The following is a 26600-nucleotide window of genomic DNA, read 5'->3' as shown; positions in this document are numbered from 1 at the left end:
ACAGCACACCGTGCCTCCTTCCGTACTGGTGAGCTCATCTCTCATCACATCTAGTGGTCAGTTCTGCATTACTGGGGGGTGTCCGGATACTTTCAAGTAGGTGTGTACATCAACATCTAATTGCATACTCTGCAAGCACTGTACGGTACATGGCAAAGAGTACCACGATCGGCACCAATCATTTCCTTTCTCATTCCAAATATTGTGAGGGAAAAATGACTGTCCAAAACTCCATACGATTTATAATTTCTTACATCTTATCTTCGTGGCACTTACACAAAATGTACCGTGCGTGCAGTAGAATTGCTCTGGAGTCAGCCTCAAAAGCCAGTTCTCTAAATTTCCACGATGGTGCCTCACAAGCCTCCAGGGATTCCCATTGGAGTTGCCAAAGCATCTCTGAAATACTTGTATGTTGATAAAAGCTACCAGTAACAAATCAAGCAGCCCAGTTCTGAATTGCTTTGATGTCTTCCTTTAATCTGACCTAGTGGCGATCCCAAACACTCGACCCGTACTCACGACTGGGTCACATTAGTGTTCTGTACCCCATCTCCTTTTCACATGACCTACACTTTTCCAAAATTCTCCCAATAAAACAAAGTCAAGCATTCGCTTTTCCTTTTACCGACCTGAAATGATCACCCCATTTCATATCACTTTGCAGTGTTACGTTTAGATACTTTATCAATGTTAATGTGTCGAGCAACCTGACTTACACTGTATTTGAATTATATAGGATTGCTTTTTCTATTCATCCACATTAACTTCCTTTTCTGTACATTTAAAGCAAGCTGCCATTCATCAAACCAACTAGAAATCCTGTCTGAGTCTTCTCATATACTCCAACACTCACTCATTGATGACAGCTTTCTGTACATCACAGTGTAAGTAGCAGACAGCTACAAGTTAGTGCTCACCCTGAATGTAAGATTATTTATGTATATAGATAATAAGAGTGGTCGTATCACACTTTTCTGGGGCCTCCTGACGATAACCGTGTCTCTGATAAACACTTGCTGTTGAGTAGAACTTACTGGGTTCCATTAAGTAAAAAGTCTTTGAGTCACTCATGTGTTTGGGGGAACTAAACTGTGGACCTTCATCAGCAATCTGCAGGGGCACCATGTCAAAGCTTTTCAGAAATCTTATTAACATGGAATCCCCCTATCGTTCTCTATCATTGGTTTATAGTCTATAATGTGAAAAACGGGCATCCTGAGTTTCACACAAGTGATGTTTTCTAAATCCGTGTTGATTTGTGGACAGGAGCTTTTCTGTATGAGGCCCTGTCTTCAAGTTTTGGCTATCAAGTCAAGTAAAAAAAAGTCACATATTTTATTTATTTATTTATTTATTTATTTATTTATTTTTGTGTAGGTACATTTCCTGGTATATATTGAAATCCCCACATCTCTGTACCACAGCACAGTGCTATAGGAGCCAAAATGTGATGGTGGAGCACATTGCTAAAGTGGAGATTTCTTTTGGCTCCTGTAACTGTGTGCTATGCTACTTTGACAGTCTGTAGCAGAAGTGCAGGGATATAGCCGCACACAAACAAAAAAAAAAAAAAATTGCTTTATGATTTCCTTCCACAATTTGTGTTTCATGTCATTTAAATATTGTTATTGCACCATAGGAATTTCCCCATACTAGAATTCCATGGGTCAGATCAGAATGGAAGAAGACAAAGTATGCATATAAGAAGAATGTTTTGCTGTTAACAGTCTCTCAGCTTGTGTGACAGATATACTTCAATCTGGCAAGACTTCATTCACAAAGACGTGCCCAGGTTACCCGAGTGACAGAACTATAGGATGCCTATAGCAGTGTATCTCCTGCTCTAACAGCTGCAGAGTTACAACGTCAGTCAGCTGCTTTGAAACTGCATGTGATCGGTTTCATCTTACCATCAACATGAAAAAGGAAACCAAAGGTACTCACACAACCTGCCCCAGTTGTAACTCTTCCTGAGTTCAATATCACCATCTTAGACACAATATTGGAGCAGATCGATCTCTTCTAATATCTTGGAGCATCTTGTCCACGTTCGGCCATCCTGATTTAGGTTTTCCATGATTTCCCTAAATCGGTCCAGACAAATGCAGGAATGGTTCCTTTGAAAGGGCACGGCTGACTTCCTTCCCTGTCATACCCTCATCCGATGAGACAGATGACCTCACTATCTGGTCTCCTCCCCAACAATCAAACCCGACCAAAAGCTGTTATCAAACTCGTGAGGTACAGAGCATACACACATTACTGTTGTGATGACAAAAAATGTGAACACTTCCACCAACAAAAAATGAGATTCATCTTGATCATTAACCTCTTAAGCCCTGAGCTATCGTATATGATACCTCCAGTTCCATTTTTTTCTCGGGTGCATGTTCAACTGATTGTTTACTGGCCAGTGGTATCATATACAATAGATATCACATGTGCCAAAATTCACTTGTTCATCTTACTGCCGACTATCAGTAGGTGGTAGCACTTACTGGAAACTTCGTATTTTTCAAATGCACAGTATGTCTTTGTGAAACAAAAGTAAAGGTTTGATACCAGATATGTATGTATTTTTACCCACCTTGAGATAACAGTAAGTGTAAGAAACATGTTTAATGTTTATGGCCAGTTTTTTATAATAGAGTAACTTGAAATTGTATGGTTATATGGATAATTGTCCTGTTTAAGTCACAAGGTATCATACGTGATACCGTCCGTAAATGATCTGCTATGGTTTCAAAAATGTTGTAGGGGGTCTTTCATTGTTAACTATCATGACCACAAAGCAGTTAACACAAAAGAACTCTCTTGCAGCTTGAATATGGGCTCAGGACTGGTGAGGTTGAATGGGAGGCCTATGTGACTTACACTGTAGGTTCTTGAGAAAGTGTATCTAAACAGCATTGATGTAACCATTGTCACTTGTCAACTGAGATGGTTAGGTCATCTTCAACATTTGACTGAGACCGTGTCAAATCGTTTATGGTGAACTCTGCTCTGGCAGTGGACCTCGTGGATCCCCTTTTAAGCCCTTTAAGGACCAGGTGAAAGACATCTTGAAGACAGTTTGTATAAATACACAAACATAGATGGCATGTGCTGTGGTTTGCTTACTGTGGAGCAACACTGCATCCAATGTTGTCAACTCGTTTGAAGGAGAACGCTGCAAATGTGAAGAGGATAAATGACAAACTGAGAATGCTTGTAAGCCACTTCCCTTACTATTTATTGATTTATTGTTGATTATTCCTTGCTACTGTCTGGCTGGTATGAAAATTAGGCAATGGACAGTCATAAGTAGCCAGATTTTTAGAGGGTGAACTTACTTCCAGTGTACTTGCACAGATATCAAAAGTTCTGACATTGAGCCTGCAGTATGTGCCCTATCTAGTTTTCCCCACTGTTCAATAATCCATTCTCTTCCAAAAAATTGTAATAATAATGAACTGGTTGTGATATGTGAATACTTCTGTTTGACTGAGCTATTTTATTCCACTTTGAATTCAAGTAACACGTTCCGACTAGTTCATATTGCATTCACTCTACAATTATAGTCATTCATCTGTCATGAGCTTGTACAGGTTTACCATTGCCAAGTTCTTACTGTACAATAACCTTTTCATTAAATAACAATTCCCAGGTATGGAATTCATCCTGAGTTTCAAACCTCTCACTTTGCTCACATTCATATGTGTCCTACTAGCGTGATGGTCCTGGTAGGACAAACTGTCATGTCTCCACAAAATACTTAACTTTTATGTGCAATCACAGGAAGTGTGGACACTTGAGATGAGTGCTGCAAGCGTGCTGTGGCTCAACTGACTCACTCCTATGCTCCAAACGATCTCCAGGAACCAATCTGTCTCTTCTAGAACTATTGGGCATCCCCGTCAGTGATGCCACTGTGCAAAGAAGCATAAGGGTACATTCAATCCCTCAAGTGTAGGATTGGTATCTGCACCCTTATGTGCTCCGTCTGTTAAAACCACACCCTCTCCAACAGTTTAGTGTGATTTGTGTGGGCACTTGTTGTATTCCAAGACTGGTCTATTCGGTCATTGAGAAAAAGTCCGTAAGCTGAGTTGAGTTGCTCACACTGTGCAGTCGGAAGCTATGCATACTCGGGATTGAGTTGCATCCAACAATGACTGTGATGACACTACCCGAGAGAGTATAAGGCACACTTTGTACTTGCGAATGTCCTGTGTAGGTCTTTGGTCAGCACAAAACTGCGAAAGTTTTACTGACTTATTGTGCTGTTTTCAGGCATTTAATCTGAACAGTATGTCTCCAGTTTACACGACAGTTCGTTATATTGTGTTACAGTGACCACCAACAGCACCTGTGGATTGTGGAGACGACTTCAGTAACAGAATCCGGGGAGTGCCAGGATGGAAATCCGGTCTCAGCAACTCACGAGTACAAGGTGAGGGCTGCTTGTGTATACCTGATGATTATCATGTAGGAAGTTAGTTCAGAATTATGTGCCAGTTGCACATAACAATGATTGACAAATCATGTCATGCATGGATAGTAGCATTAACTCGTCTTGTGAAGTTTTTCTTAGCTGTTGATGCACTCTATTTCATGTATCTCGAAATCTCATAGTGTGATCGTCTGGAATAATATGCTAGAAACAGATTCTGTAAAGGATAGTGCCAAATGATATAGTCCACACAATAGGTGAATTTTAAATGCCTTCTCCCACTTTATTAGCACTATAATATTGTTGATGTCCAGTTCCAGTTTTACGGATCTCAGTTACAAGGGTAAAGAGAAGCACATTTCTTCCTTTGTCAATATATTTGAAAGAGAGATAAGCCAGGCATTAATTAGTGACACAATATTTGTTGAATTTTACAGCAGCATAATTTGCAGCATCAGGAGTGTGAAATCACAACATCCGTGGTACAATATGCAGTACAGTCACAAAAATTAATTACATTGTCCAATAAATAGTGTCTGTGAAATATTAGCACTTTGAGGTTACATGTTTACAATTGCACACGAGATTTTACAGTGCCAAGATATTATGTGGTTGCAGGCTCTTTACACACATAGGTGTGGCATGTATGATCTCGGGGCACAGACTTTTTGATGCTGAGGTGTTACTTGTTCGGGACTTTCATTCAACCTGACATAGTTGTTCCACGGTTGCGCACCGGCCAAGACTTTCACCTTAACTGACATAGTTATTGCGTGTACAAATTATAAAGACAGACCGGTGAATTTGGGGATGGGTGTTTTTGAAAGTACTTAATGTTTTGAAATCAGCTACAATAGATTTTGCTGTTTTGTATGGGCTGTGTCTTTACTGTTATATCTGGTTTATGAAAAATGTTAAAGATTATTAAATTATAAAACCATATGGAACATTGTTATGCTATTTCATATGAGTTATGTCTTTGCTGTTATATCTGGTTTATGAAAAATGTTAGAAGATTAGTAAATTATAATACCATATGGCACAATATTATGCTTCGGCATTCAGAAATCTCCTACATACAAGTCTAGCATCCCTCTTGAAAATTATCTTTTATGACTCTAAATTAGTCAGAATCTTATTTAGTGTCTTAATTAATTAGTGCAATGTGTAATCTAATCCAGAAAAAATATAGCAAATAGACAGTGTCAGAGGGGCAATCTAATAGGCATTGAGGCAAAATAGGCAGTCAAAAATATGATTGTCTGAACTTTCAATTTCTGCTACCTCATAAGTTAATTAGTTTCAGGTAATTTAAACTATGTTTTCAGAAAGAGTGAAATCTCTACTTTTCAATGAGTCATAACAGCGCTTCATATTCTGTCTATTAGTTCAAAGTCTTTTCCCCATTACTTACTGTAGTCGGAGTTTCAGTTAACTGTAACTTTTAATGAACTGCGCTTTTAATGAAACTAATTGTGTCATTAGAATCAGGAAGATAAATGCAAATAATTTAACTATAAAGTCATTGAAATTTTGCATAAATGACAGTTTGACATATTTCTGTACATATTAGAGATTGCATGCGCAACTGCATTAGGTATGGGGGGGGGGGGGGGGGAACTTTATCATAGAAGTACACAACACAGTGGATGGAGGAGTTTCCATCTTGATGCATCTCGGTGTGCTTTAATCTTTCTTCTATATTTACATCTAAATTTACTTGCATACTCTGCAAACCACTGTGAAGTGCATGGCAGTGGGTACTTCCCGTTGCAGCAGTTATTAGGGCTTCTTCCCCTTCCACTCACGTATGGAGTGCAAAAAGGATGATTGTTTACATGCCTTTGGGTCTGCTGTAATTAGTCTAATCTTGTCCTTGCAATGTTAGAATGCTGTAGTATGACGATCTTTCAAATATGGACTGGAAATTAAATCTGGAAGCTGTGGTAGTGGATGGAAATGGCCGCAGCTTTGACAGGGTGGTGATGAGGATGTCTGAAATAGCATTGTGATGCTGCAGTTAGGCACTGCGATGCTGCTACCACTCGAGTCAGGTCACCATGAGGGAGTAATAGGTAAACAAGTCTGTTGTGCAGCACATAATTGTCAAGTTTCTCCTGAAAGAAGGCATCAGATGTGCAGAAATTTTGAGGAAGCTCTATGCACAGTTCGAGGAAGAAACCTTTTCAAAGATCCAAGCGCACAAATTGCATAAGGCATTTGTGCCAGGCCAGGTAGCTGTGGAAAACGTATCCCAGCAAAGATGACAATGGACGACATCACACCAGACAACATTTGTGCCGTAAAGGACCTTATTGTGGAAGACTGGTGTGTAAATCTTGCCAAAATTGCTTCAGCAGTAGGAATAAGGTATGGAAGTGCTCAAGGCATTGTCACTGATGATGATTATTCTGCACAACAAGGCAATGCTCCACTCTGCTGCTTTGAGTGACAAATTAGATGAAATTCTTTGGGCAGCTGTGGAACATCCTACATACAGTCTAGACTCATCACCCTGTCATTTTCACATGGTTGGATCGCTGAAAGAACAACTTGGAGGACACTGGATTGAAGACAGTGCAGCTTTAAAGGAGTTCATAAGCAAGTGCCACTTCCATTTTCTTTGAGGACAGCATCCAAAAATTGCTAATTCGATGGGAAGAATGTGTAGCAAAGTTAGAAAACCGTAAAAATGAGGTGGGTGTATTTTTGTTCTGGTTGATTCATCAAAGATTTAAAAAAAATAAATAAATAAAATAGAGTAAATTACAGTTCATATTTGACCTCCCCTCTTATATTCCTAGTTTCATAATTTAAAGCTGGGATATTTTGCGTCTCTCTTCAGGCATCTACCCATAGGTCGAACAAACAGTGACTATTCGTGCTGCCCTTTTTTTGTATACTTTCATTATCCACTGTTAGTCACATTTGTTACTGGTCCCATAAACTTGATCTCAAGGCAGTGTGTTAAATGGGTCTGCTGATAATGTACCCAGACAGCTGTAAAATCTGACTAGTGGTTTGATTTATAAATGTGAACCGTGACCCTCAAAATTGTTTTCCTATAAATTCTAGAGATTGATTGCTTTATATGAAGTAGTTATTATTTGTTACTTTTGCATCCACTTCACCAGTCAGATCATCTGGAAGGATGCGAGGCCTTCCACTTCTCTGTTTCATGGGAAATTACAAACAGCCTGCTTTAAACTTGGGGAACAGTTACTTCATTATTAACAATAGCTTTTCTATATTTAATTAGCCTATAATTTTAACTGCACCATGCATATTGTTTATTTTAGTCCATCTGTCTGTCTCTATACAGATATTTGTGCCACTGACAATTTTTATTCTTACTTAGTCTCACGGCCCCAAAAACCGTGGTATGTTTTGGCCTCAACAGGTAGGCTCCTTCACAGCATTCCCTTGATCCAAGTACCTGAAGATCCCTGGCCACCTGGCCTCTCTATCCTATATATGGCTGGCCGCGATGGCCGTGCAGTTCTAGGCGCTTCAGTCCGGAACCACAGGACTGCTACGGTTGCAGGTTCGAATCCTGCCTCGGGCATGGATGTATGTGATGTCCTTAGGTTAGTTAGGTTTAAGTAGTTCTAAGTTCTAGGGGACTGAAGACCTCAGAAGTTAAGTCCCATAGTGCTCAGAGCCATTTGAACCATTCTTATATCTGGTCTGCCTAAAGGTCTTTGGGTTTCTTCTCTGACACTTTTCCCAGTCTTGCTCCTTTCCGTCTTCTATAGATGTGACCAGCCCATCTCAGTCCTGTTGTCTTGGCTTCCACAACTAATTGCTGAGCTGTCTAATTTTCACTGTTTCCCCTCCCACCCCTGTTACATACAATGAACTTAACTTTTCACCATTGTTAGCTTGTGCACAATGTTTCAGTAGTAATCTCTGTCTTTCTTACTACCCTGTCTTCCACCTTTAAGCTCTCAGGTTTTTAAATCTAGCCCAGTGCAGTTCCCAGCAGTCAGTCTTCCCTTCTCAACCCGTCTGGTAAGTCTCCCCTGATCTGGGGTTCTGGGTGATTTTTCTGAACTGTATCCCTTCTCTTTAAACCTCTCCAGTCCTTTTCCTCCACCCCTCTTTCTTCCCCTTCAACTCTTCTGCCAGGACAGGGAGCCACTGGCTCCAAACACAGGTAAAAGTTAAGCTTTTTTGTGTTTGTGTTCTCCTACTGCCGCTCAGTGAGTAGATTTTTTATATCTATCCATTTAAATTATATTGTCAATAATTTTCTCTGTATGCTTACCTATTCTCCATATTTCAGCCTCTTATGATAATACTGGTCCAATTACTTTATATATCCTTCTTTTGGTTCCTCTTAAAAAATTTTTAGGCAACAATAATTTCTCAAGTGGATATAATGCCCTGGATACTGCTTTGACCCTTGCTTCTATTTTTCGTTTCTCATCATTTCTGTTGTTTACTACAGCCCCCAGATATTTAAACTCTTCTGCCTCTTCAAACATGATGATTTTTTGTAATCTACTTTCAATCTAACTTCGTTCTCTTTTTGTAATAACTTTCTTGCCAGTATTTTCAGACGGCCTAGATGTTTGATGATTGATGCTGCATCTGCAGAAGTCAGTACATTAAACAAAGGAACTCCAAGAAGGAATATCAACAATGTAGTAAAATATAGATGCTACTTAGTGTAAAGATAACACACTGAGTTACAGATAGGCACAAATAAAATACACTTACACATAATCTTTCACCCTCAGCCTTCATTGGAAGAAGAGAAAAACGCGCCACTCATTCACGCAAGCAAGCACAACTCACGCACACATGACCGCCAACTCCAGCAACTCGGGCAACAATTCCCCATTCATTCACACAAGCAAGAACATCTCGTGCACACATGACTGCCAATGCCAGCTGCTCTGCCCGAGCTACCAGAGCTGGTGATCATGTGTCTGTGAGATGTGCTTGCTTGTGTGAATGAATGGGGTGTGTTTCTCTTTTTCCAATGAAGCCTGAGAGCGAAAGCTTATGGGTAAGTGTTTTTTAATTCTGCCTGTCTGCAACTTAGCATGTTATTATTACAGTGAGTAGCAATCTATCTCTTCCTACATTGTTGAAAGTCAGTAAATTCATTTTTATTCCTGTATTAATTTCCACATCTCCTTCCTGACTCCTGTTTTAATGCCAAAAGCCATGGAATGTGCTTTATGTAACCATGTGATGATTTTATTACAGCAGTTACTGAAGTTTTCACATATTGCCTTCTGGTAACCAAGTGTTATTTTATCATCATGTGCCTACCTACAGTTTTATTCAGCATGTCACACATATTTTGGAACAGACAGTTTGTTATTTAGCAAAGGCAGATTTTGTTCCCTTGTTCTGTCACAACCATAAGATATCCGAACTATTTTATTTTTTGCATTTCACTCATTCTTGTTTCTACATAGTTGGGTAATTTTTTCGTGGTTGTTGAAATGTTTGTGCCGCCTGAGGAGACTGGTGATCTTCGCCTCGGATTAGATAATAAAAATTAGTGTCTCAGTCCTATAATGTTGATCACCAGTTTCGCCTACATGACGCTGCAACATTTTTAGTTTTCATGGTGTCTGCAGAGCCAAATGCAATTTTCTGTTCTAATAAAATATTATGTGATCAAGACACCAACTTTTTTTATGCTCTTTCCTTGGTTTGTCATGATGTTTGCCTCCTTTACAGTTCATATTGTGTGTCGTGATTTGTTCGAAATTATTAATAGTTTTGATATGGACCAACATAATTCTTTTTTGTGTTGCCCTGGGAAAATTAGGTGGGAAGATAAAAAATAATTGTTACTTTGAAAATGACTTATATCAAAATGTACAAAAATAAACTTTATTTGTGGCAAAGGATGAAGCTGTATTTTTGCAGTTCATTTAAAATAACAGCCAAATTGGATACTCTTTTTACTGTTACAGCACTTCGCAAAAGTTGTTGTGGGTAATGAAGTAATCAGCTGTTGTTCATGAATGTTTTAAGTGTAAAATATATTTTCTAAAATTACATAAAATTCGGTAGTACTCACCATATTGGTTTATGAATAAATTTCTAAAATTTCACATGATGTAAAAGTGTAAAAGACAGCTGTTCAGGTTTACCAAGATTACCAGAAATATTTCAATAGACAGTGTAGTGTAACATGGGTAATCTGTGAGAATGACGTATGTTCACTCTCTTGAAAAATAGTGGTGTCTCTTACAAACATTTTATGTAGTGGGAACAATCCACTGTGCACACCCCGATCTGTGATTTGTGCAGATGTTGCTTATGCAGTGGTGTAAAATAGCAGGAGCAGGGTGCTGTGTGGTGAGGACAGTGTTAGAATACCTCAGAGAAAACAAACATACTACAGTGTAAATGCCCAAGACAAATGAAGATTGCAAATCTTAGCTCTTAAGTCAAGTTTGACCAGGCGCACTGATCAACGTGTTTAAACTTATGAATTACTGAAATTTAGGCCCGTCTTCTCAGCTGATGTAAATAATTGGAACAATATGGAAGATTATCGTTGAAAATGTGTTCGTCATTCAGTAGTTAGAAGTAGTGACACACACTGTTACAGCATCACCCTGTGTGGATACAAATCCAAGAAGAATAATTTTATGCATGGCTGTGATATGGATTAGCCAGACTACAAGAACAAAAACTAAAAGGCACCCGTGTTGAAAGAAGAAAAATCAGAGGTAACTTAGACCACATCTCAAGGACAGATCCGGCCTGTAATATTCCCTAATTACGATGTTACAGCCAAATCACCATGCGCATGCCTCCCCCCCCCCCTCTCCCCCTTCCCCCCCCCCCTCTCCTGTCACACACACACACACACACACACACACACACACACACACACACACACAGGAACCCAGTGATAAATGCCTGGCCATGCCTTTTGTTGAGAGTGTTTTCCTGAGACAATGGGAATGCAGGCAATGCAAGTGGTATTCGCTTTGCAGCTGAGGCAATGCCTTATATAAGTTCCGAGAGGAGTCCAGACACAAAGTACAGTTAGAGCCACTCCAATGAAGACTTTACACTCATCATTGAAATTTCAGTCAAGCATTGGTGTCGACAATACTTCAGGGTGATGATTCAGTGTAACAAATTTCACTTTGAAGAGTGTTGTGTATGATCATCTGTGGTTTCAAAACAAGTTGAAACTGGGCACCAATAAAATTGATGAATTCCTTCTGCCTAAAATTTCCAGAAAAACATTGATTGAAAGTAAAAAGTAAGAAAATTGTGAACTGTAAAACTGTTTTATTCATAATGCAACACACATTAAGTTAATGGTAATGTCCTGACACTAAATACTCTGCCCATTTTTTTCTGTTTTGCATTTTCTTTTATTCCAGAAACCTTGTTTGGGTAATTTTTCTTATTAAATTTTCTCAAACTAAACAAAATAATCTGCAAAAATAAATTATTTTAGGTCTAAAAACAAAAGGATTAAGATACAAAGGACTTACAGACACTGGCTGCAAGTGGACATTGATTAAAGTCAGTGGGGAAAGTTGAAAATCCATACTGGACTGGGATTCGAACCCAGCGTTGATTTCAATCAATGCCCACCGTCCTTAGAGAGAGAGAGAGAGAGAGAGAGAGAGAGAGAGAGATATTAACCTTTCATGGTTAAAACACATTTTACATATGGAACTTCCTGGCATTTTAAAACTGTATGCTGGAGTGAGACCTTAACCTGGGACTTCTGATTTTTGTGGACAAGTGATCTACTGACTGATCTATCCACGCATGACTCACAACTCACCCTCACAACTTTACTTCCAGTAATACATCCCATCTCATTTTATACATATTTGAAAAATAAAAAGATGAAAACTTCATGATGACTATTATATTTTCGCTTAAAAAAACTGAGTGATTTTGAAAATCAATGAGGTGGGCACATGTATCCATGAACAATGTTTTCATTGGAACCTAGAATTTTCAGAGTTACATTTTAGTTAGTAGAGAGAGATTATTAGGATGGTAAATATGGAAAAAAGTATAACAAGTCAGTACCAAAACACACACATTCTCATGACAGTGAAAAATATGAAATATTGCACACAAATTATCAATATAAACTTTGAAGATGGATTTAACATATCGCAAGCCAGTATTTTTTACATTCCACGAAGTTTTCTGTGACCTGTATGTCCCACTTGCCCAGAATTTCATCATGGAAAGCTTTAATCAGCTTAACAGAGTATTCAGGGCAGCCAAAATGTTTTAAGACCTTCCCATAGCTTCTCTAGACACTATATCAAAGGCCTTTTCTAGGTCATAGAACATAAATAGTAAAGACTTATGTTAAGAGGAGATGAGGTACTGGCAGAAGTAAAGTTGTGAGGATGGGTCATGAATTGTGCTTGAGCAGCTTAGTCGGTGGAACACTTGCCTGCGAAAGGCAAAGGTCCTGAATTATAATCTTGGTCCAGCACATATTTCTAATCTGCCAGGAAGTTTCGTATCAGCACACAGTCCGCGGTAGGGAAAAAATTTCATTCAAGGCTTATGTTATTCCCTGCACTTCCCCTGCAGTTGTCGTATACAGAACATCATATAAATAGTTCCTCTGGAGTGGCAAAATCTGCACTGCGATTCAGGAAGTACAGTCTCAGAAAGAGTCTAGAGGCAATTCAACAGAATTCTAACAAAAATTCTACCAGCCACATAGAGCAAGGACGTGCAGCAGTAGTTGCCACATATGCTTTGGTCACCTTTTTGTCAGTTGGTACCTTACAGATTTCCCACATGAGAAGAAACAGGGACAACCATCTGGTTTTTAGAGCAAGCCACCACACTGAATGATCTCGAGGGGAATGCTGTCAGGTCCGGGTGCCTTTCTTGGTTTCATGCTGTCTAGAGCCTTGCTGAATTCATGAAATTTTGGTGAGACTGACATACAAGGTTGTGTTGGATATTGTGGAACATGTTTGAGAAATACTTCAGCAGCAGTAAAACTACAGTTTAAGGGTGTTGAAACTGATTCAGGCTTTTCATGATGACATGTCTGGGCAAGTGCTATACCAGAGTGAAACATCTGACAAATTCCCTATTACAAAATTGTTAAGGCTTTCATGGCCGCTTGTTGACAAACTGCGTATTGGCTTCTGTCTTGGGTTCTTTCCCCCCTGCGGGTTCGGGGGTAAGAATAGGCCCGCGGTATTCCTGCCTGTCGTAAGAGGTGACTAAAAGGAGTCTCAACTGTTTTGGCCTTTAATATGATGGTCCCCTAAGGGGTTTGACCACTACATTTCAAAATTTTCCGTTAGTGCGTACCATTTGGGGAAGGACACCTTACGTGGTGCATCTTACATCCATCTTGCCCTAAGATCTGGCACAGCCAGTATTGTCATGGAGTTGGATGTACATCGACTTTTGCCCACGTCCGCTGAAGTGTGTTCCGGATAGCATACATTCCCTCCATTGTGCACTTCCATCTTTGCCCTCGTGATGCACATGGATATTTCGACACCCGACATCCAGCACGGTAGCCAGTCCGTTGTGGTGGGTTTGTCATGTGCCCTCTTGGTGGTAGCCCCCTGACTACACAGGGATCGCACTGCTGATGCCTGAGCTGAGACCTCCCCACGTATGCCGAGGAGTAGATGCCTATCCCTCTGGGGCATCGGGACTCCCGGCAAAGGCCATCCTGCCAGGTGGTCTTTGCTGTGGCTGGGTGGCGCCCGTGGGGAGAGCCCCTGGTCGGAGTGGGTGGCATCAGGGCGGATGACCCGCAATGAAGCGTGGTACATCATCTCTCGCTGGTGGGCCTCCACCAGCAGTCTCTAAGCGATCGAGGTCTAACCTCAACGGGCAGAAATACAATCCGAGATCATTTCCCTCCCTGGCCACTCCATGGGAGGAACGCATGGCAAAAGACAGCAGTGGAGATTATTCACCCCGGTACCTTGTCTGTATGCGGGTTGATGGTGAATCTTTTATGCCAACCAAGCCTCAGTTTTTTGTGGAGCATTTAGAGGACAAGTTCGGGGAGGTGGAGGGCTTGTCCAAAATGCGCTCTGGGTCAGTTCTCATCAAAACAGCATCCTCTGCCCAGTCACGGAGGTTGCTCACTTGCGACAAGTTGGGGGATGTTTCTGTCACCATCACTCCCCATAAAAGTTTAAACATGGTCCAGGGTATTATCTTCCACAGGGATCTTCTTCTACAGTCCGACGATGAACTACGCGCCAACCTAGAACGACGAGGTGTTCACTTCGTCCGGCCCGTCCATCGGGGTCCGAGGGATAATCAGGTGGCCACCGGTGCCTTCATATTGGCCTTTGAGGGTGATGTCTCACCCGAAAGGGTCAAGGTGATGGTTTACCACTGTGACGTGAAACCATATATCCCTCCTCCGATGCGGTGTTTTAAATGCTGGAAGTTCGGACACATGTCATCCCGCTGTACTTCCAGCATCACGTGTAGAGATTGTGGACGTCCTTCGCATCCCAATACTCCATGTGCCCCGCCTCCTATCTGTGTTAGCTGCGGATAACACCATTCCCCTTGCTCGCCGGACTGTAGGATATTCCAGAAAGAAAGGAAGATAATGGAATATAAGACCCTGGACCGCCTGACCTACTCTGAGGCTAGGCGGAAATATGAGAGGCTCCATCCTGTGCCAATGACGTCAACGTATGCCGCTGCTGCAACGACGGTTCTTCCATCTCCTGTGTCGTCCCGTACGGTTGGTTCTATGATTGGTCAGAATCCAACAGCCCCCTCTATTGTGGGGGGCACTTCACACCCTGTTGCTCCTGCTCCATCTTCTTCAGGAGCAACACCCTCCCAACCATTGGGGACATCAGCTTCCCCTTCCCAGCCGGAGAAGCGTAAGACTTCTTCGGCTACTCTCGCCAGGAAGGGATCCCTTGGGGACCTCCCTTCGCAAGTTCCGACCAGTGGAAAAGCGGACACACGAAAGTGGCTGAAACAACCACCCGTCCCTGGTCGTAGGGCCTCACGGTCATCATCTGTCCCTGAGACTGACCCAGTGAAGCCCATGAAGCCTGAACCACCGAAGGCACAGCGCGATAAGCAGATAAAGAAGAAAGTCCCCAAGACCAACGATATTGCGGTGGCACCCGTCCCACCACTTCCTACAAGCTCTGCGTCTGAGGATGAGGTGGAGCTTCTGGCGTCCGCTGAGAACCTCACTCTCGCCAGTCCCTTGGACAAGATGGAGAGTATTTGCACGGGTGCTCCATTGGAGGCAACAGGTGACCCAGCGGCGTAATCTGCCTTCCCAGTCCCGTCACGCCTTTCGCAGACATGGAAAATACCATCCTCCAGTGGAACTGTGGCGGTTATTTTAGCCATCTACCTGAGCTATGTCAGCTTCTAAGCATGACACCTGCTTTATGCATTGCCCTCCAGGAAACCTGGTTCCCGGCAATGCGGACCCCTGTCCTTCGTGGATACAGGTGTTATTACTGCAACCGTAGCACTTACAATTGTGTGTCAGGTGGAGCCTGTGTGTATGTCCTTACCTCTGTATATAGTGCTCCTGTGCCCCTTCAAACATCATTGGAAGCTGTGGCTGTCCGCGTAAGGACTACCCAGGACATAACCGTCCGCAGTGTATATCTCCCTCCAGGTGGTACAGTCTCCCTGACCGAATTGGCTGCACTTGTCACCCAACTTCCCACGCCTTTTCTTCTCCTGGGGGATTTTAACACCCACAATCCCCTCTGGGGTGGAACGAAGATTACTGGCTGAGGCAGAGATGTCGAGAATCTCATCTCCCAACTCGACCTCTGCCTCTTAAACACTGGCGCCGCCACACATTTCAATGTGGCGCATGGCACGTTCTCGGCCATAGATCTGTCGTGCAGCCCAGGGCTTGTACCATCGGTCCACTGGAGAGTCCATGACGACTTGTGTGGTAGTGACCATTTTCCCATCTTCCTTTCACTACCCCAGCATCGTTCCCATGAACGCTTGCCTAGATGGGCATTTAGCAAGGCAAACTGGGAAACGTTCTCCTCTGCTGCCACTGTTGACTCTCTCCCCCACGGTACCATCGATGTGGCGGTTGAGACACTGACTGCAGCGATTGCTTCCGCTGCAGAACGTACCATTCCTCGTTCATTAGGGTGCCCCCGGCGAAAGTCAGTGCCTTGGTGGTCTCCAGAGGTCGCTGAAGCCATTAAAGAACGTCGGCGGCTCTTCAGTGACATAAGCGGCACCCGTCTTTGGAGAACCTAATTTTTTCCAAACGTCTCCATGCTCAGGCACGGCGGCTCATCAAAAGGCGGAAACAGGAGTGCTGGGAGAGGTACTTTTCCACCGTTGGTTCCCATACTTCACCCTCTCAGGTGTGGATGAAGATTCGGCGCATCTTTGGATTGCAGCACTCTACAGGTGTCGCAGGGCTTACCATCAACGGGGCGGTATCCACCGATGCCGATGCAATCGCCAAGCATATCGCCCAGCACTATGTTCGGGCCTCTGCGTCGGGGAATTACCCGCCCGTGTTCCGCACGCTAAAACGCCAGGAGGAAGGCAAACGGCTTTCTTTTGCTTCTCGCCACTCTGAGGTGTATAACACCCCATTTAGTTTGTGGGAACTCCAAAGCGCCCTGGCACAGTGCCCTGATACAGCCTCTGGGCCAGATGGGATCCACAATCAGATGATCAAACACCTGTCCCCGGACTGTCAGCGATGTTCTTGCCATCTTCAACCGCATATGGGGCGATGGTGTCTTTCCGTCGCAGTGGCGGGAGAGTACCGTCATTCCGGTGCTGAAGCCTGGTAAGGACCTGCTTAATGTGGATAGCTATCGGCCCATCAGCTTGACAAATACTCTGTGCAAGCTATTGGAACGCATGGTGAGTCGACGGCTGTGTTGGCTGCTCGAGTCTCGGGGTCTTCTGGCTCCGTGCCAGAGTGGCTTCCGTCAGGGCCGTTCCACCGCCGATGCTTTGGTCTTTCTTGAGTCTGCAATCCGCACTGCTTTTTCCAGGCACCAACACCTCGTCTCCGTCTTTTTCAACCTCTCCAGAGCATATGACACGACGTGGCGGCACCATATTCTCGCCACGTTGCACGGGTGGGGTCTCCGGGGCTCTCTCCCCATTTTTATTCGGAATTTTTTATCTCTTCGGACATTCCGTGTTTTAATTGGCACATCCCATAGTTTGCTTCATATCCAGGAGAACGGCGTTCCACAGGGCTCTGTATTGAGCGTGCCCCTTTTCCTTATGGCCATTAATGGCCTTGCAGCAGCAGTAGGGTCGTCTGTCTCACCCACATTATATGCTGACGATTTCTGCATCTTTTTCAGCTCTTCCACCATTAGTGTTGCAGAACGTAGGTTGCAGAGAGCCATACGCAAGGCGCAGGCGTGGGCCCTAGCCCATGGGTTTCAATTTTCTCCTGCGAAGACTTGTGTTATGCACTTTTGTCGGCGTCGAACTGTCCATCCCCACCCTGAGCTCTATCTTCAGGATGCCATGCTCAGGGTTGTTGACACTTACCGTTTTCTGGGATTGTTGTTCGATGCCCGGCTTACTTGGCTTCCACATATTCGTCAACTCAAGCGTCAGTGCTGGCAGCATCTGAATGCCCTTCGCTGCCTCAGCAACACAACTTGGGGTTGTGCTTCGAATGACTAATGGATGGTTTCCCTGTGCTCTGTGTGTTTATGAAACAAGGGACCGATGATCTCTGCAGTTTGGTCCCTTTAATCCTCAAACCAACCAACCAACCAACCAACCTTGGGTTCTTTGGCTGACATTTGTCTGATGATTTTACTGACATTTCGCCAGTACGAGTGGCTGGCATTGTCAAAGCTTCACCCTCCATTGCCGGTGGTGAACTGGAGCCGAGCTCGCGGCCGCAGACTATATGTACCTGGCGCGCCAACGTCCAAGGGCTTCTCTGCGGTCATTTCCAGTGCGGTTCTCCTGTTGCTACCTGCGACAGTCGTTCGCTGCAGTATGGGAAGCCAGGATCCATTTACCTTAAGGCTTTCCTCTTTCTTGTTGAAACTGTTCGCATGTTTTTGTATTTCTACAGCTTCTCTGAACAAGCGCGTGTGATAGTGCTTCTCTACAGCCAGAACTTCCGTGTTGGCGAATTTTATTATGTGGTCGGTCTCATTCAGTGCATGCTCTGCCACGGCTGATTTCTCCACCTGCCCCAACCTGCAATGTTGCTTATGCTCTTTGATCCTGGTGTTAATCGATCGTCCAGTCATTCCGACGTAAACTTTTCCGCATTTACATGGTATACGGTATATTCCCGACATTGCAAGTGGGTCTCTTTTCTTATTTGCCGATCTAAGACACTCTTTGATCTTCCTTGTCAGTTTGAAAATCTTCTTTACGTCATGTTTGCAAATATACGGCCGATTCTGTCTGTCACTCTGGGAATGTATGGCAGAAAGGCCGCACCCGACATTCCTTTTTCTGGTTCCTTACTTTGCCGAGTGTTTGGCTCTGTTACACTTCTGATATAATTTGTGGAGTACCCATTGCTCCTCAGAACAGTTTCCGGGTGTTGCATTTCTCGTTTGAGGTGTTGGCGGCTCACATATTTGTCCTGCTCTCGTTCAGCTCACATATTTGTCCTGCTCTCGTTATGAGCGTACCAATCATGTCTCTTTTCTGGCTTGGGTGGTGGTTTGACAGTTTGTGCAGGTATCGGTCTGTGTGTGTCTGTTTTCGATACACGCTGTGTCCCAGGTTTTTGCTGTCCTTTGTGACCAGCACATCTAGAAATGGCAGTTTCTTGTCCTTTTCTACTTCCATGGTAAATGTTATGTTGGCATGGAGGCTGTTCAAGTATCTTAGGAAGTCACCAAGCTGTTCTTCACCATGGCTCCACACCACGAAAGTATCATCGACGTACCTGTACCACACATTAGGTTTGCAACTCGCCAAGTCCAGTGCCTGTGCTTCAAATTGTTCCATGAAGAAGTTGGCCACCACTGGACTAAGAGGACTACCCATGGCGACGCCTTCCAGCTGTTCATAGAAATCGCCATTCTACGTGAAATAGCTCATGGTGAGACATGCATGGAAGAGCTTTTTGATGTCTTGCGGGAAAATGGTACCGATGTGCTCCAGAGTGTCACTGAGTAGCACTTTCGTAAATAATGAAACAACATCAAAGCTGACCAGGATGTCGTTTGGTTAAAGTTTCAGTTTCTTCAGCTTCTCAATGAAATGTCCTGAGTCATTAATGTATGTGTCGGTCTTCCCTACGTGTGGCTGGAGCAGAGAGGCCAAGAGTTTTGTCAGTTTATACGTCGGTGAGCCAGGAGCGCTAACGATCGGCATCTTTCAAACTTTTTCTTCTGTCGCTCGGTGCAGCGCTCGAGTTCGTTCTGCATGCTCCTGTGAGTGATGCTGTCGATCTTGTCCCAGTCGTCTCGATGCATTCTGCTACTTAGTTGATAGAAAATGTCCAGAAGTTCCTGATCCGTTCTTGCCAAGTCTCTCCCTGTTGTATGAATTCGCTCACGAAGAAAAGCTCGTTCCATTCTGATGTAGATATGATGGGCTTGGGCGGTGGTGAATAGGCTCTTACATCTCAAGAACTTCAGTGTAGCACATTCATCTTGGCACCGTGACAGAAAGACGAGAGAGGACATCAGTCGCGCTTTCTTCTTCCGTTGTTGGTCAAGGCGTCGGTACAATCTGCAAATCTCCTCCCCGTAGAGGCGTAATACAAAATTGTTAAGGCTTTCGTGGCAATGTCGGGAATATACCGTATAACATGTAAATGCGGAAAAGTTTACGTCGGAATGACTGACTGGACGATCAATTAACACCAGGATCAAAGAGCATAAGTGACATTGCAGGTTGGGGCAGGTGGAGAAATCGGCCGTGGCAGAGCACGCACTGAATGAGACCGACCACATAATAAAATTTGCCAACACGGAAGTTCTGGCTGTAGAGAAGCACTATCACACGCGCTTGTTCAGAGAAGCTGTAGAAATACAAAAACACGCGAACAGTTTCAACAAGAAAGAGGAAAGCCTTAAGGTAAACGGATCCTGGCTTCCCGTACAGCAGCGAATGATCGTCACAGGTAGCGAGAGGAGAACCGCACCGGAAATGACTGCGGACAAGCCCTCGGACTTTGCCACGCCAGGTACATCTAGTCTGCGGCCACGAGCTCGGCTCCAGTTCACCACCGGCAATGGAGGGTGGGGCTTTGACAATGCCAGCCACTCGTGCTGGCGAAACGTCAGAAAAATCATTAGATGAATGTCGGCCGAAGAACCCGAGACAGAAGCCAATATGCAGTTTGCCAAATTCCCTATTACTAATGGCCTCAAACAAGGATGTGTCCTTGCATCATCATTGTTTGCTCTATACCTAGCAGCGATGCTTTATGACACATTGTCTGTAAACGGTGCGGGAGTGGAACTCAAATATGTATTTGACAGAGGCCTTTTTAATCAGTCTAAGCTGCACTCTAAATGGTTCACAAGTCCCACTCAGGTAACAGATAACAGTGCTTCTCCAGCTCTCACACCTGCAGACCTGCAGCTGTCTGTAAATAGCTTCAGTACTGAATATAAATTTTTGGCCTGACCATCAGGATCTAAGAAACAAAGGCACTAAGCCAACTGCTGGAACTGCCTTTCTGGATCTCAATATCTCTACTTACATTACACCTTTGGCACAAGATCACTTCCTCTATCTCCGAAGTATATTATCAACTAACTGCTCATCAAGAAAGGAAGTGGAGAACAGGATATGTGCCACACATGTTGCCTTTGGATGTCTCCTACATTGGGTCATTCTGAATAAAGATTTAATACTATGTGCCAGACTGAGGATGTATTGAGCCATTGTTGTTTCGCCGGCCGGAGTGGTGCTACAGTCTGGAGCCGAGCGACTGCTACGGTCGCAAGTTCGAATCCTGCCTCGAGCATGGATGTGTGTGATGTCCTTAGGTTAGTTAGGTTTAATTAGTTCTAAGTTCTAGGTGACTGATGACCTCAGAAGTTAAGTTGTATAGTGTTCAAAGCCATTTGAACCATTGTTGTTTCTGTCCTGCTCTGTGGTTGTGAAACCTGGACACAGTATCACTGTGATCTCAAGAAACTGGAATGCTTCAACCAACAGAAGCTTAGATACATTATGAACATCAAATGGGATGACTTTGTATCAAATACTACGGTTATTGAGAAGGTAGAGATGTGTGGTATACAAGCCATTGTTATTGGTCACCAGCTCAGATGGGTTGGGCATGTTCAGCAGGTGAGAAACAATATTTTCCTTGACAAATTTTGTTTAGTAAAGTTAGCACACGTAGAAGGGTTTGTGTTGCTTCTCTGAAGCACTGTAAGGACAAATTCAAGAAGAACGTGAAGAGTCTGAACATTGACCTGAGTAACTGGAGCGCCACAGCAGAAGATAGTGGTGCAAAACTACTTCAGCTGCTGCTTCGTGTTTTGATCAGGAATGTCAGAGACAGAAAAATGAAAAATGTCACAGGTGAAAAATTTGCTAGCCCCTGCCACGCCCTCCACCTCCATTATGTTTAATATATGTGGTCACATGTTTCATGCCAGGATTGGTCTGCTAAGTCATCATAGGCATCTCGATATCTGAACTGCCATGCAATAGTGAAAATGAAGGATAAAAATGAAAACTCAGATACAAGCATCAGCCAATGCTGTTCCACTAAACTACAGATGATGTAAAAATCAGCAAATGTACAGATGAGTGTAGTTATGTTTTAAAATGATGTCTGTTAAGGAAACATAGTTACTGACATCACACATTCTTGCATCATAGATGATCATTTGATTTGATTTTTATAAAACAGGTACATCACTCTACTTGATTGCTCACAGCCTTCTGTGCATCCAGCACATGGTCCACAGTATTTTTTCTACAAGTCCTGAAATCTTCTTGGTAGGTGGCAGCACTAGACAGATATGGGGAATAAGACATCTCAGTGCTCAAAATTGTGTAATACATCTGTGAAATATTTGTGACCCATCAGTCATGGAAGGGTTTAGTATAAACCACTGTTAGAACAAAGTACTTGAGCCAATTGTGCAAATACTCACAATGTTGTTATACTTTATGCTGTAACTGTAGCTGACTTGTTCCACATGTCACAGTCATCATTTCTGGAACATACAAACAAAGAAACTGAATTAGATTGAACTTCGCTTGTACTGGGAGCATTTGACAATCCAACATCTGGGACCTGGTATGATATAACAACCCTTTACTTGTTATTTATTGCTTCCTTCAGTTTTTATCACTGACACACTTGCCTGTATGCCCTGTCGTTCTGACCAGTGACTGATTTCCCCCTCTTTTTTTCTCTAGGTGGCGCACATGAATCGCAACGAGCTAGCGGCCTTAGCACGCTCCCTAGCCAGTGTGAGGGATGTTGTCCACCAGACGCACTCGCTGGCCTGCTATTCTGCTGAGGTCATCTGGTTGCAGGTCAGTCTCCCATTACATGTATCAGAAGTGTTCGGAAGACTTAACTTGTAGGGTCCCACTTGTGTTTATGCGATTTGACCACCTGCATGAACTCTGCAACTCCAAAACAATAAAGACTGCAAAACAAACTGACAGTCACAGATACATTATATGTCAGATCTATTCGTTATTTATTTACAACTTGTTTGCCCTTTCTTTATTCCTTAATATGTCTATACTTTGTTTTCTTGTTCAGTACTAGTTTATTTTTCCTATTTCGGAAAAGTTCCACAAGCTGTGAATCTTGGTGCCAGTCTGGGTTGTGGGGAATGAAAGGACATAGTGTTCATTGTGGTAACGCCGAGATGCAGAATTCTCAAACACAGTATTGAAATATATGTAGCAAGTTACTTCTCTCAATCACAGAGTAAATATACTGCTTTTCTGTATTAGTTTCCATTCAACAGTTGTGATAAGCATTGTTTGCTACTCAGTGTAAAGATGACACATTGGGCTGCAGACAGGCACAACAAAACAACTGTTACACACTGAACTTTCAGACAAAGCCTTCTTCAGAAGTCAAAGGAAAGCACACATGCATTTATTCAAACAGGCACACTTTATACACACGACTGCTGTCTCGGGCTGCTCAGGCCATATTGGAGCTGTTGTGTGGAATGAAAGCAGCAATTGGGAGTGGGACAGGGAATAGGGAGGGACAGCAGGGTACATGTGGGGGGAGGGGAGGGGGAGAGAAGAGCACTCTCCGGCAGAGCATGCACGGTGTAGATGGTGCGCAGGGTAAGACTGCCAGGTAAAGCTCCAGGAGGCTGTGGGGGAGGGCAGGGGGAATGGGGAGCAGAAAAGCAGACGAGCAGAGAGGGGAAAAAAATTGGTGGGTGCGTTGACAGAGAGCCAACTTATCTGATCTATGGTGTCTCAACATTCTTCGGTAAAGAACCTACTCCACTAAATTTTATTAGATAGGTAATATGGTATTCAGCTCCTATATCACTATGTGAAACAAAAATCAAACTGTACAATGGCTACTGATTCTCTGGTTGGAGGGAAGCCAGGGCTTACCACCTCCAGTAGGAACATGTGTGGTGAATGTGTGTAATGTTAAAAGGAACCTTCCGGTCGAGGGTGGCTTTAGCTTTTGTTCGCTTACTGTCAGCGCTGCTGAGAGCAGTCGTCTCCGTTGCAGGCGGAGCACTACGTGCAAGGCGTGGAGGCGAGCTGCGGTGCGTCGCAGCTGCCGCACAATGCGCCGGCCGCGCTGGCGCCGTGCGAGGAGGTGGAAGTGGGGGCGGAGGAGGCGGGGCTGCCCGGGGGATCCCCGCAGCAGCGCTGGGGGCTGCTGGAGCTGCGCCACTGCGTCTCCGTGCTGTTCACCTTTCAGAGGCGGCCCATCAAGGATGACAAGTACGGACTCTATCCCTCTGTACACTGAGAATCTTTGTTCACTCCCCTGTGTTTGTACACAACTAGTAAGCCCCCAGTCACTTAAAGAATTGAACTCCAAGGTATAAAACAGTTTGCAACTGCGACAGTGCTTTTATTGTTCCTCCTGCAGAAAATGTCTCCTATTCACCTTGCATTAATGATGACTTCTGCAGTCCAGTCTCTAAGCCTGCCTTTTTAGAAAATGAATAATGTTTCTCTACTAGAAAAGCTGTAGTAGAGCCAGTAGTACTACCCTTCTGTATGGGTCACATTAAAAGTTATAGTTTCACTTCTTTGCAAGAGGTTGAGTGAAAGGAAAGTCTTCAAATAAAAATTCTATTATATTCTCACTTCGTGGTTACAAAATAACCGCCATGTCCGTGCTGATCAGAAGTAGGTATGGGAAAAACCCACCATCCAAAACTGATATCTCTCTTTTTAGTTCTGAATAACTGGTATTTTTTTGATATTTATTTGGTTCGGTTATGACATGTTTCTTTATTTCTTGCTAATAACCAGGTAAAAGACTGAAATATCAATCATCCACAGCAGTAGTGCCATAATTTTGGGTATTTAGATAAACCCTTTTGAGAAATGAGTAATTTTTATCAGTAAATTTTTTTTTTTTTGCTTTGCAATATTCCGTTATTATAGAAAAAAGGAAAAGCAGTCGGTAATGATTTAATAAGAATACCAGCATAAACTAGCAGCGAACACATAGCATAAGAATTGGTGTAACATTGCTGAGACAATAATATACCTGCTGCCTTTGTGGTGTTCCCTACTGGATGGTATGCACATACATGCAGTGTATGGCAATTGCTCCATTTGGTCTGTATCGTAGTTTCACGCTTTCATTGTCAGACATTAGTTGTATTACGGAATGGCACCGTCCCTATTCTGGAAGTATTTTACAAAATGTGATACCAATGAAGTACAGTGCTCCATTTCCTTTAAAAGATTAATGGAAGGAGCCACCATAAACTTGCAATGTGATATAAGGAGTAAACTTGTAACTTAACAATTCATTTTTAGTTTACAATAAAAATTGAAAGTAGCTGATGAGTTGCTTGTATCTATGTAACATGCCTCTATCTGCTTGTAACCTTTGAAGACAGACAGTTAACTTGAAAAATGAGTTCTTCAACTTCAGTTTTCACGCCTTAGTACTGACTGTCCCTAATGCCCAGATAGTGATGTGTTCCTGAATTACAACACAATTTTTGAGCAAAGATTCAAAAAAGCTAGAATCAATTGAAGGATACTGGTGATTTTTTGTATTATGTAGCCACTCAGCCACTTGCCACTTTTCAAGAAAAACAGCGAATGGTGGACGGACCTCCCCACCCCCCACCCCCCTCCTCTCCATTCTATGTATTTTGAAACTCAGGAGTCAAAGTTTTTCAGTTTTTGTTCAGTTTCTATGTTTATTTCAAGAAATAATAGGAATGAAAAACTGGGGCAGTTGTTTCAAAAACTGGTTATTTTGAGCAGTTTTAGCACTCAGGTTAAACTGGCATTGAAAAATATTGATATAATTGAAAACCTGTTGTTTCAGCAACAACCATCGTTCCTAATCAGAATTTACAATTTCCTCATTAACACGCAGTCACAGTGACTCTTATTTAGCTGGCTTATGGTATTTAACTGAACCTGTTACCATAAAGATTACAGAACTGACTATCAGTGACACAATGCTCGTGCAGATATTCCACCTACATCTACATCTACATATATACTCCGCTAGTCACCAAGCAGTGTGTGGCAGAGGGCACAATTTGTGCCGAAGTCATATTCCCCCCCCTCTGTTCCACTCGCGGATAGCACGAGGAAAAAACGATTGTCTGAACGCCTCAGTATGAGCTCTTATTTCCCTTACCTTTGAATAATGATCATTACGCGATTTGAAAGTTAGTGGTAATAATATATGCTCTGCATCCTCGGTGAAGGTTGGATTTCGGAATTTAGTGAGCAGCCCCTTCTGTTTACCACGTCATCTATCTGCAAGTGTGTCCCACTTCAAACTTTCTATGAGATTTTTAACGCACTCGCAGTGGCTAAATGTACCAGTCACGAATCTTGCCGCTCTTCTTTGGACCTTCTCAATTTCTTGAATCAGACCCAACTGGTAAGGGTCCCATACAGGCGAACAATACTCTAAGACTGGATGAACTAACGTATTGTAAGCTATTTCCTTTGTTGAAGGACTGCATCGCTTCAGGATTCTACCAATAAACCGCAATCTAGAGTTTGCCTTACCTGTTACTTGTGTAATCTGATCATT

General features: G+C 43.1%; 1 protein-coding gene across 1 annotated transcript in view; it reads left to right on the top strand.

The window, feature by feature from the left end:
* The window catches only part of LOC126109509 (ectopic P granules protein 5 homolog), a 343395-nt gene that overhangs the window by 20761 nt on the left and 296034 nt on the right, over nt 1–26600 (top strand). Inside the window, exons 4-6 of the mRNA XM_049914531.1 lie at nt 4336–4435; nt 22772–22891; nt 24078–24295. Coding sequence (XP_049770488.1) covers nt 4336–4435; nt 22772–22891; nt 24078–24295 — 438 coding nt within the window. The remainder of the gene's footprint in view (nt 1–4335; nt 4436–22771; nt 22892–24077; nt 24296–26600) is intronic.

The sequence above is a fragment of the Schistocerca cancellata genome, chromosome 12, assembly GCF_023864275.1.
Source record: "Schistocerca cancellata isolate TAMUIC-IGC-003103 chromosome 12, iqSchCanc2.1, whole genome shotgun sequence".
Lineage (NCBI taxonomy): Eukaryota > Metazoa > Arthropoda > Insecta > Orthoptera > Acrididae > Schistocerca > Schistocerca cancellata.
Note: the sequence above shows the minus strand (reverse complement) of the source record. Positions and strands in the feature narration are given on the sequence as shown.